General features: G+C 41.6%; 1 protein-coding gene and 1 long non-coding RNA gene across 6 annotated transcripts in view; one reads left to right on the top strand and one right to left on the bottom strand.

Moving 5' to 3' along the window:
- Positions 1-666: 666 nt before the first annotated feature.
- Positions 667-3,068, bottom strand: LOC147916489 (uncharacterized). Its single transcript, XR_015553009.1, has 3 exons — positions 2,852-3,068; positions 1,694-1,901; positions 667-722 (listed from the first exon to the last, which is right to left on the bottom strand). It is a non-coding gene; the product is annotated as an uncharacterized LOC147916489 (long non-coding RNA).
- A 275-nt stretch (positions 3,069-3,343) lies between these two features.
- Positions 3,344-11,832, top strand: part of PAQR3 (progestin and adipoQ receptor family member 3) — a 27,994-nt gene continuing 19,505 nt past the window's right edge. For 4 of the 5 annotated variants that reach the window (XR_015552940.1, XR_015552941.1, XM_014787832.2 and 1 more), the window contains exons 1-2: positions 3,344-3,624; positions 7,481-7,643. Coding sequence is in view for 2 of the 5 variants with exons in the window: in XM_014787832.2 (XP_014643318.1) it covers positions 3,440-3,624; positions 7,481-7,643 (348 nt within the window). In the remaining 3 variants the exon portion in view is untranslated. The remainder of the gene's footprint in view (positions 3,625-7,480; positions 7,644-11,832) is intronic. The other variant, XM_087434481.1, reaches the window with a different exon arrangement.

Here is an 11,832-nt window from a genome sequence, read left to right as displayed (position 1 = left end):
GGGATTTAGGGATAAAAACAGATCTAGGAGGAAAGATGATGAGTTCATTTTTAATATTTCAGGTTTCTGTGTCCAGTTCTATATGTGAATCTAGATGCACAGAAAGAAGATCTGGCCTGAAACTACAGCTTTGTGAGTCATCAGCTTAAAGATAGTAACCGGAGCCATGAAAACATATAGAGTAAAAATAGAATATAAAAAAAGAAGAAAGAATCCTCATAAAAAAAAATGAAGAAAGAATCCTCATCAACACCCCGGTTTAAATGTCAGGTAGAGAAATAACAGCTATCAAGGGCCCCTGGGTGGACAGGCCAGAGAGGTAAGGAAAACATCCAGGTGAGAGTTGTTACAAAAGTCCAGAAAAGAGAGTTTAACGGGGAAAGTGGTCAAAATGTCAATGCTGTAGAGATTTGCAAAGATGACTATCTAAAAGATGTCTTATTCATCTTTGTTTTCTTAGTGTTTAGGAAAATGTGTGGCACATAACCGGAATTCAATAAACGTAAATTTCTATGGTGCGTCCATTCCAATAACTGCAAGGCTTATGCCAACATTGCTAGGGTTGTGAAAAATGCAGAAAAGATATACAAGAAGGAGGGAAAGGAAGGGGAGGGGGAGGGGAGGGGAAGGAAAAAGAAAATGAAATGAAAAAAATATCTCACTCACCTCAGATGCTCCATGCAGCCCTCACATCTCTTTACCCCAACTCACTGAAAATCATCCTATAAAACAAGGCACAAGCTAAATTTTCCCAAACCGCATATGCCTGTAGGATACAGTCTGACTCATACCAACAGTAAAAATTCAAAGTTTCCTAGCTCTTAGGCCCAAATGAGAATGCAGGACTTCCAGTTCCTTAAGAACTCCCTCCCCACCCACCACCACAAGTGTCTCTAAAATGCAAGCTGTGTCTCACAGGTGCTCATGATGGGGCGCTGCCATTTTCCCACTCTCTCTTACTGGGCGGTTCAGTTCCCTATCCTGTCACTTCAAGGGCACTGAAGTCTCCTGCTAGATGCAGCTATTGACCCCCCACCTATCACGAGGTGCTGGAGACCCCACCTGGTGTTATTCCTCTACCAGGCATGCTGCTGAAGCCTTCTGTCAAGCATCATGGCTAAACAGCCAGAGCCCTCATAGTGCCATAATTCCATGGCTATCTGTGGGAATTGTGCCCTCTCCCCTTTGTGTTATCACCTATTAGAGGTGCCCCAAGCTGTGCTGCTCCCGCTTCCATTGTCTTAGAGACCTGACTGGAAGAGCTTTTTCCATTTTTTTATTCATAGACCTCTTTTTCTCTCTAGGCTTCAGACACGGATTGTTGCTATATCTATCTGTTCATATTTGTTCAATCATTTCATAAGTGGGGTTTTTTAAGTGCTTGATATTAAAGAGTGCTTAATTTAACAATTAAACCACATGAATGAATTAGAACTGAAATGGGTTATAAATTATTGAAGCCAGTCTGGAAGTTATTTTGCAGCAGGTTTGATGGGTATGTTGTTGACAATCAAAGCAGCTGCCATTCTTAGTTCTTCACTCCAGTGTCCCACCATTACCATAACTCAGCTACTTTCTCTGTCTATGATAACCTCTGGGCATCTTCCTACTTCTCTTTCAAATACCAGGCTACAGGCTCTCTTTCCACATCTCCAGGCCAAATTTCCAAGAAAGAAACTGATTGGTCAGTTACCATCGCTCTTGTATGGACATTTGTGTCAGGACATCTCATGGGCCACTCATCTCCACCTTGGGTCAGCAGCAGCCACAAGGTAGTTTCATGTGGTACCAGTAGGAATACACGCAGAAGGAGCCTCCCAGAAGGGTTCTGTGGGAGTGGCCGGCATTCTCCAGCATGATCGTCCTCCACTAGGAAACGAGAACTCCTGTACACAGTTAACCTTCAGCAGAGATAATATATTGGGCACACAGTAAGTTCTCAAATATTAGTTTTAGCTCCATAGCTTAAAGAAAAAGTCTCAATTCTTTTACCTGACATTTAAGTCCATTTAGGATATATCTCAATTTATCTTTCCAGTTTTATCTATTAATATATCTTCCCTTGAATTCTAATAATAGCTAACATTTGTTGGGTACTAACAACCTGCCTGGTACTTTCTAAAACTTTTACATGGATTCACTCATTTAATCCTCATAACACGAAGTACTGTTATCATCCCTATTTTACCAATAAGAAAACTGAGACACGAAGAGGTTAAGTACTTGCACAATGACATATAGCTGGTAAATGACCGAACAAGAATTCAAACCCAGGTAGTATGGCTTCAAAGGCCAGAATTTAATCACTAAGTCATACTGCCTCTCAAACATCAACTAATATAACTAACGTAATAACAATAAATAAATAATAGGTATCACGAGTGATTACTGTATGCCAGACAACGGGCTGAGGGTTCCACATGTATGGATGCAAAACTGATGTTGTGCCCTGTTCCTATTATGAATAAGCATTTGCATCATAATTCATAGCCAGAAACAACAAAGCTACAACTTTTCCTCTAAGCACTGTACTAGCTACACCCCAAGTTTGGGTATGTTCTAACTTTATCATTCAGTTCAGTAGATTTTCTCTTTTCCATTGTGATTTCTTCATCAACCCACGAAATATTTAGAAGTGTTTTCTTTCAATTCCAGACATTTGGGGATTTTTAGTTCTCTTGTTTGTTTCTAGTTTACTTCTATTGTGGTCAGAGAACATAGTCTGAATGGTTTCAGTGTTTTGAATGGGGTGGGGCTTGCTTTCCTTATGGCTCAGCGTATGCTCGATTTTGGTAAATGTTCCATGCGCACAGGTTTTCTCTAGTATTTCCAACTACTTCAAAGAACTGACCTTAGTTTAGAAAACCTTGAAGGCCCCTTCTGACCCCAAGGGTGTGAGATTCCAAGCATAAAGTAACCGGTGAAGGGTTAGCTCTAATTCTCATTTTTCTTCCAGTTATTCTTTTCCCTTTGATTTTTCAAAATGAAACAAATATTGCTTCTAATTAAAGACAGAAAAAGAAAAAAACCACTTGTATTCGCCTGCACGTCCCGCGCTCTTCTCACCGACCAGGGGAGACGCCGGCCGCCGCCGCCCCGCGGCGCTGGAGGGCCTCAGGTGCCCGGCTCGGAGCCCCCGACACAGCCCCAGCCCGAGCCCCAGCCCGAGCCCCAGCTCCGCTCCCGCGGCGAGGGCCGAGGGGCGGGGCCTGCCGCGGCGTGCTGACGTCAGAGAGGGCTGCGACGCCGCCGGGTCCGCCGCGGCGCTGACGGCGGTGGCCGGTCGGTGCACGGCGCCGGGCCTGGGCAGCGAGGGCCCGTAGGACCTCGCGCCGCGTTCGCGGGCTCCGGGGCGGGGGCTGCGGCGGCGAAGCCCCCTCCCCGGGGAGGCGGGGCCTGGGGGAGCTTCCCAGCGGGGGAGCGGCGGCGGCCGGGAAGGATGCATCAGAAGCTGCTGAAGAGCGCGCATTACATCGAGCTGGGCAGCTACCAGTACTGGCCGGTCCTGGTGCCCCGCGGCATCCGCCTCTACACCTACGAGCAGATCCCCGTGTCCCTCAAGGACAACCCGTACATCACCGACGGCTACCGGGCCTACCTGCCCTCCAGGCTGTGTATCAAAAGGTACAATCTGGCCGCTTCCGCGGGGCGTGCCTGGGGGCGCGCCAGCGGCCCCTCTTCCTCCCCTGCACTCTTTTTGTCCTGTCTCCCTGCTGCTTTCTCCGCTTTTCTCCATGCCCATCATTTCCAAGCTGCCCTATCCTTTTCATCCCTCTCTGCCTCCTCTCCTTTCTTGTTATCTCCCCCACCTCACCCCACCCCTCCGGGGTACTTGATCCACGGCATAATAATGGTAGTAACAGTGATCATAATTACCAACTCTCCTGTGGCGCTTTGCTGTTTACAAAGGGCTTTTACATCCTTAATTCCATTTGGTGCCTGTTGGGGTACAGGTTGGAATCCACCCCGCTGACAATGGCTGAGCCATACTTGCCCCTGTGTATACCTAAGCTTTGTTTATTTTTAGAGCAGCCCTATCAAAATTCAAATGTGTGGGGCCAAATAAATGCCTGTATAATAGGAAACAAGTTGACATTGTTATGTATATATATTTAGAAACCCCTGATTCATTCATTCAGCAGATAGTATGGAGCCCCTGCTAGGGGCAACGCGCTATACCAGGTTGTGCAGAGGACAGCAGACATGGCCCTTGTTCTCATGAAGCTACTAAGGTCTAGCCTGGGTGACACACATTAAAGAGATAATTACACTATTATTTAATAACCATTGTGAAAAACGCTGTGTAGGAAAAGCACTAAAGCAAAGATAGCCCATAATGGGCACCACTCTCCAGCAGAGCACTATAGAAGCATCTCTAAGAAAGGATTTTTTTCATTATCCAAACCTTTAAAACCAAGAATCCCTTGAAAGCCTGGGTTTAAAAAAACAAAACTGAAAAATTAGTGTTGTAGTTCTTAGAATAGCTTTCTGTTAAAACTCACTGTATGTACTTAAATAGAGGATCTCACTTCAAGAGAATTAAGATACAGGTGTTCGTTAGCTTCTGGTTACTGTAGTGACAAACCACAGTGCTGGAATGTGGGCTATTGAATTGCTCAAGCAGCAACCACAGGTCTGGTTCTTTATCAACATGGTCTTTCCCCAGTTCCTTTGGCCCTACCTTGAAAGTGTTTCTGTGAGCTCACAGTCACAAGATGACATCGCTGTCAGTCCCTACTTGGCTTCAGTGCATGGCCCATAAAACTTCACAATTTGAATCCTAAGTACTGTTTTCCTTCCCCAGTGCCTTCTGTGCATAAGTTATTACACAGGAAATCAGGGCTGGGCCCTGCTGTGGAGGTGGAGTTCCACAAGGATAGAGCAGGTAGTGAATTGCCTTAAATATTTTATACCCACCTAGCAGTGGTCCCCGACATTCTGATGGTAGGGTCCAAATCTCGTGGATCAAGAAATGAAATATAGTGCTTTAGATCTTGAGCTGTTGAGTCAGAAAGGTTTGTGTATCTAGATCTGCCACTTAACAGCTGGGGGACCTCAAACAAAAGTTAACCTCTCTGAACCTTATTTTCTCCATTTGTTATTACCCCAAAAATGAGGGTAATCACAGTATCTGCTTCAGAAAGTCGTAAGGATTAAATGAGATTATGTATGTAAAATGCTGCAGGGCCTGGTGCCTAATAAGCACCAAATGGTGACTTGTTATCATTGTGATCATTGATTTCGAAGCTGAACAGATGATGATGATGAAGATGATGATTAATTTTGAAGTTGAACAGAGTGTAGGCCTAAATTCTCATAGAATAAGAACAGATCCTCTATGGGGATATTCTTCCAAGTGCTCTTCCCACCAGCTTGGTCTTTTCCAGGTTCGGCTTTTGCCCTCTCTTTTTTTAGCTGTCAAGAGTGACCAGGACAGATTTTGGATATAAGGAGAGGTTTTGTATGTCACAACTGTTCTGCCAATACTCTCTTAGTTGGAAGGAACTTCCCAAGATTGTGCCTCTGAGTTCAATAAATCAGGTTATACTGGGTTTCACAAAGTGAAAAATTCTGAGGCAGTAGGCAGAGCACAGTATTGATTATCAAAACAGTCCTGTAGTTAGTTTTGTTCCCTCACATTCCTGCTTCCCACCCCCGCCCCAGTATAAGTAGTCTTTATATTTGATGGTTGTACAGGATAAAGCCTGAAATTTATGATACAAGATTCACTTTATTCTTGATGATCGTTTGATAATGTGAGACCCTGCTGTGTTTATGACATGGGAAAATGAGAACCATGGTGACTGCTGCAGATTCAGTAGGTTAGAGTTGTACATTAATGCTTACTATTAAGGATTCTGAATCAGTGACAGTCAAAGACCTTAGGTTAAACAAAAAGATGAGATTTTGCAAGAGAAATGCAAGAAAATTTTAATCTTTAGTCATGATATCACCTCTCAATAAATAATCAGATGAGTCCTATCCCCAGCTAGAGAAACATTTCACAAAATTAAGGAAGGAGCTGGAAGGGACTTGCAGCAGCATCTAATCCAGCTCCCTTATTTATTTATTTATTTATTTTTTGGTGAGGAAGATTAGTCCTGAGCTAACATCCATTGCCAATCCTTCTCTTGTTGCTGAGGAAGATTGGCCCTGGGCTAACATCTGTGCCCCCCTTCCTCTACTTTCTATATGGAACGCTGCCACAGCATGGCTTGATAAGCGGTACGTAGGCCGTGTGTGGGATACGAACCCGCGAACCCCGGGCTGCCAAAGCAGAGTGCAAGAACTTAACCACTACGCCACCGGGCAAGTACCCCCCCTCCCTTATTTCATAACTGAAGAAACTGAAGCTAGAGAGGTTAAGTGACTTGCTTGTGATCACAGAGCTGAGGGCGGGGGTGGAGGGACAGTAAGCTTCTTGACTTCTGGTCAGGGTGGTACTGCCTGACCTCTATGCTGCCAAGACTATTTCAACTCAAATCAGTTAGGGCATTTTGAAAGAGGACAAATAGTCCTGATATTAAAAGTAACTCCTATTGTTCCTAAAAAGGATAAACTCATGCCACCCAGAAACTAGTTTGGTTTCAAAGCCACCACAGCAAAGTTGTTCCAGCATGCCTATCTTAAAGGATATTTCCAGTGGATCAATTTGTGTTTATTCTGCTTCTTTCAAGTCCATTTAACTTTGCGTTTGCATTGGCATTTAATGAGTACTGAAAAGGTATTTTAAGTTTGTGCCTAACCTTATACTTAGCAGATTTTCAGATACCTATTATCAAATATCAAAGTTTGCTAGCTAACATCCAGTTTTATTCTGCACATTCATTTCTGTAGACATTTAGCATCTAATCTGAACAAGGAACTGTGCTTGGAACAGTAGTGTCATAAAGATGAATGGTGCCAGCCATCAGGGAGTTGATAGGCTGGAGGATGAGATGAAATTTATACATAAATAACTCTGCTACAAGGAAGGAAATGGTAAATATAATAACAGAGGTGAGCACCAAAAAAGCTCTAAGATCCCAGGATTGGTGGAGATGTGGAAAAACTTAAGGAAAGATTAATTAAATGGTATATCAAATTTAGAAAGGCAAATACAGAGTTAAGGGCTTAAAGTAGCGAGTATTAGATAACCCCCCAAAATTGTCCTTAACCTTTTTTTTTTTTCCCCATGAGGAGATCAGCCCTGTGGTAACATGTGCCAATCCTCCTCTTTTTTTTTGCTGAGGAAGACTGGCCCTGAGCTAACATCCGTGCCCATCTTCCTCCACTTTACATGGGACGCCGCCACAGCATGGCTTGCCAAGCAGTGCGTCGGTGCGTGACCGGGATGCGAACCGGGGAACCCCTGGCCACTGCAGCGGAGCACGCGCACTTAACCGCTTGCGCCATGGGGGTGGCCCCTGTCCTTAACCTTTTAAATGCAGACAGTGAGCGAGCCAATTGAATCTGAACTGCGTGTTTGTTTGTTTTCCAGTTTGTTTATTTTATCTAATGAGACGGTAAACATCTGGAGTCATTTGCTGGGTTTCTTTCTCTTCTTCACACTGGGAATATATGACATGACATCTGTGTTACCTTCGGCAAGTGCATCCAGAGAGGATTTTGTAATTTGTTCTATTTGTCTTTTCTGCTTCCAGGTAAGTCATTTCACAAACATTATTATTGGTAAAGAGACCTTTAGTCAGAGAAGCTTGGTCAAGTGACCTTACTTCACACCCAACACTTGATTTAAAGAGCCCCAAAATAGCGTATAGGTTAGCTTATTCTCTTTCATAATGTAAGCAAAAAAGTATGTTTTTATATTTGGATATTATTATTAGAGTGTATTTGAAATCCAGTAAGGTTTAAAGATTGAGAAAATTTCTTTCTTTGCTTTTCTCTTTCCCTTTTTAGACATCTCTGCTTTAAGATTATTACCAGGATAGGAATCTCTGATTGCACTCTGTTTTCTGGCTGAAGTGAAACACTGGTTTCTGCTTAAAACTTATTTGGGAAGATTTCTCATCTTTTTCATATTTATATGTCTGTGATTTTTGTATTTGTTGTTTCCATACTGTCTTAATTTTAATGTCTTATTTTGCTGATATTGATGTTTTCTATTGCTTTAATGTTAATTGCCTTTGGTCCTTTCACACTTGCCTGGTTTCAAATACTTTCAGTTTCTCCTCCTCTCTACCTCTTGTATTTGTTAGTTCCTTAGCACTTTCATTTTCCTTCAAGGACCTGTAAAAGTGCCTCTAAAAGTTACATTTCATAGTTTTTCAAACAAGTAATTCTAAAGAAGAAAACAAGTGTGGAACAAAATCCTGTTAACGTTTTTAAAATTAAAAAAAAAATGCAGATAGTACAGAAAAATATAAAAACGAAAAGAAAAAGCTATCATCCCCCTTCCTGCAAACCAGGTGGGCACTCCCTGCAGTTAAGCTGTGGCTCCTCTGTTTGAGAGGCAGAGCCAGGAGTCAGCTGCATGTGTGTTGCTTTCATTATGTATCATCTAATTTCAGACCATCATTTGACTTAAGTTAAAACTTTGGAGTTAAATGACCAAGAAACACATCAGGAACATCTCCCCTCCCGTTTTTTTCTAATTCCAGTTTCTGGAATAATATTTTAAATTTCTTTGAAGGAAAGAATACTCTGTGTTTTTGTGTTATTATTAGAAAATTATTTTTTCCTTAAGTATTTTTAAAGTATACTCTTCCTCAGGTTTAATTTTTGTCCTGATTGGAGCTTAAACATCTCTTAGAATCTGTCTCCAGTTTTAAAATGGAAATGACTCAATCTCTTTATAGTCAAATATTTAGATATATCTTATCATAGACTAAAATGCTCTTAATAATCATTAATAAGCAAAGCTGGTTTATACTCTACTGTGAGTTATATGGATGTTATCTATTTTGAGAGTCCCACGTGTTTTCCTCTACCTAGAGGCCTGCCCTTCATCCCTTCACCACCCGGCTACAACTGATGTTCGTTCAGGAAACGCATATTAATTTTCATATTGGCCTAAGAAAAAAGTACATTGCAAAACTGAAAAGATGAAATAGTTAAAACAACTGCCAATGAAGAAACACCCAAAGTGTTACAGTAACTAGCCCAGGATTATTCAGCAGGACAGTAAAACCCCCTTCTCCTCACTGCCAGCTCAGTGCTCTTTCTGTTACACGTTGTACAACTTGCTAAAGACAAATGAGCATATCTTCTCTACTTAGCAATACCATTTTTATTTTTATGAAATTATATTTATAACTTGTTCACCCAATTTTCCCAAATTCTTAGAGTCAGCAGGCAGCATGGTAAACCATAAATATATATATTAATATTAATTTTTAAAAGACAACATTTTTTCTCTTTTTCATTTCTACCCATTATTGTTCAGTGCTTTCTTACCAACCAGATTAATAGAGTACACTCTGAATAGTAGAATGTAATTTCAGGGGATTTGAACTTTTCCAGAGGTCTTTCTGTCTTAGAGAAGAGTAGAACCTGAGAACGCCTTTCCCTAGATTCAGTTCATTTACATTCAGTTCAACAAATATTTATTGAATGCCTGCTGTCTACATCCGGGCACTAAGTGTCCTAGGCATCGAGAATACAGTGCTGAACAAAACCAATCTTCATAAAGGTCAGGTCACCCAGGTAAGAGGGCAGAAGGGAGAGTGAGGTACTGCAGAAAAAATAGTTTGTGTTAAGGCCCAGAAGCAAGAGACAGCTTAGCACTTTCTGGACTTGTAGGTCTTTGTGGTTGGATCCTAGGAGAATGGAGAAAGATCAGCTGGGGAGATAGGCAGGAGCCAGATCCTGAGATGTTTGGTTATCATGCCAAGGAGTAGGATGTCACGTGATAATTATCTGTCTACCTTGATGGAGTGAGATATTCCACAGAAGGAAACTTTCCAGAAAACTGAAACATACTCAATTTGCCAGATACTTTTTCGGTCAGTTTTTTAAGGAACTCTAGCAATAACACATGCCTTTTAAAACAGAACATACCAAGTATAGGTTAACTTTGTAAAAACTCAGTGTACTCTGTTAATACTATATATTTTACTTTCCTTTTGATACTGTAGTTTTTCTCTTTCCTGTTTTATTTTCCTTTTTACAATGAAATTAGCTTTATTGTTGTTTGTTGTTATTACTATAAGATATACTTGTGTAGAAATTCAAGTAAACAAAAAAGCATATGGAAGAAAGTAAAAGTCATTTGAAATTCCACTTCCCAGAGGTTACCACATCTGACATTTGGGTTAAAATTCCTCTAGATATTTGTGTATGCACAGCTGCCTCACACCTGTCTGCCTGCGTCTGAGCTATGATCATCTCTGCTTGCTGTTTCTGTCACTCAGCATTATGACAATGAGATCTTTCTCTGTCAATGAGAATATACACCTTGATGTTCTCTAGATTTACTGTGTTTAATCTCAAGGATAATCTGAGAAAACAGATAACCAGGCTTCTTAGAGTTATGTTTAATTGGGTCAGTAAACTCTGACTGGTATTTTAGTAGCCAAAGCCACAGACCAGTAAGGATTTTAGTGGATGTAGAAATGGGATTGTGCCTAGGTACATTGTTTTGAATATTGATATTGAGGCTGTGGGGACTGATGAGGCTTGTTTGATGACCAGACTATAGAATAGCTAGATGACCATTTTTCTGCCTTAGCAGTTGCTTACAAGATGTTTATCAATTTGACCTACTTCATATCATCTGTCTGTTCCATTTTTTCCACCCCCACTATCACTGGCTTAGTATAGGCTCTTGTCCTTGCTCCCCAGGGCTACTCCTGTAACCTCCGTCTCAGCTTTCTCTAAGGGTCCCTTAGACTCTTCACTAGTATCACACCTAGCCCATAATATTGGAGTTAAAACTCTTTGACGTGTAGGACTTGTCATAGTCATATCGTGAAGAAGGCCCCATGACATTCCTTGATGGTTCTCTTTCTCAATGTGCTCCTTTTCCTGTGGACCATCCAATAAACATGGGCACACCTTTTTTTATGTCCTTGATGAATGCCAGATCAACCTTTTAAGATCCAGCTCAGGTATAACCTTTCTATGAAGCTCCTTTCCTCCTGCCACTCCCACCTCCAAATGCACACGTACACTCATAGACCCAGGACGCTTCCTCGTCTATTTTCTAATTGTGCTCTGCACTAACTTTTCTTATAGGACTTCTTACATCACCACTTGTTCACTTGTTTCAGAAAAATCTTTTTGAGAGTAGAAGTTTCATCTTTGTATCCCCAGTGCATGGCACACAGTGGGTATTTAATGACTGGAGGGAGTTAGCTATAGAAACCTTATCAATCTTCAGAGCAGCTGATGAATCAGATTAGCTTTGCTCTCAATTTGGCAATATATAAAGTTGGCATAAGTCATAATTATTTTTTCTTAGGCACAACAAAGCCATGTTTAACTTATAACTTAAAAAACTCTGTACAATGAAATCTCATACAGACATGAAAGAGTCTTAAGTGAAAAAAGCAAATTGCAGAACAGAATATAAAATGTGATTCCATTTGACTAATTTAAAAAAGGGTATCAAGCCAGCCGTGACGGCCTAGTGGTTAAGTTCGGCACACTTCACTTCAGTGGCCTGGGCCCAGATCCTGGCACAGAACCACACCACTCCTCTGTCAGTAGCCATGCTGCGGTGGCGGCTCATATAGAAGAACTAGAAGGACTTACAACTAGAATATACAACTATGCATTGGGGCTTTGGGGAGGGAAAAAAAAGTGGGGGGACGATTGGCAACAGATGTTAGCTCAGGGTGACTCTTTCCCAGCAAAAATACAAAAAAAAAGTATATATTTTGTGCATGTAAT

Source organism: Ceratotherium simum, chromosome 8 (genome assembly GCF_057802395.1).
Source record: "Ceratotherium simum simum isolate JZ-2026a chromosome 8, ASM5780239v1, whole genome shotgun sequence".
NCBI lineage: Eukaryota > Metazoa > Chordata > Mammalia > Perissodactyla > Rhinocerotidae > Ceratotherium > Ceratotherium simum.
This window is presented reverse-complemented; position numbering and strand designations above follow the sequence as displayed.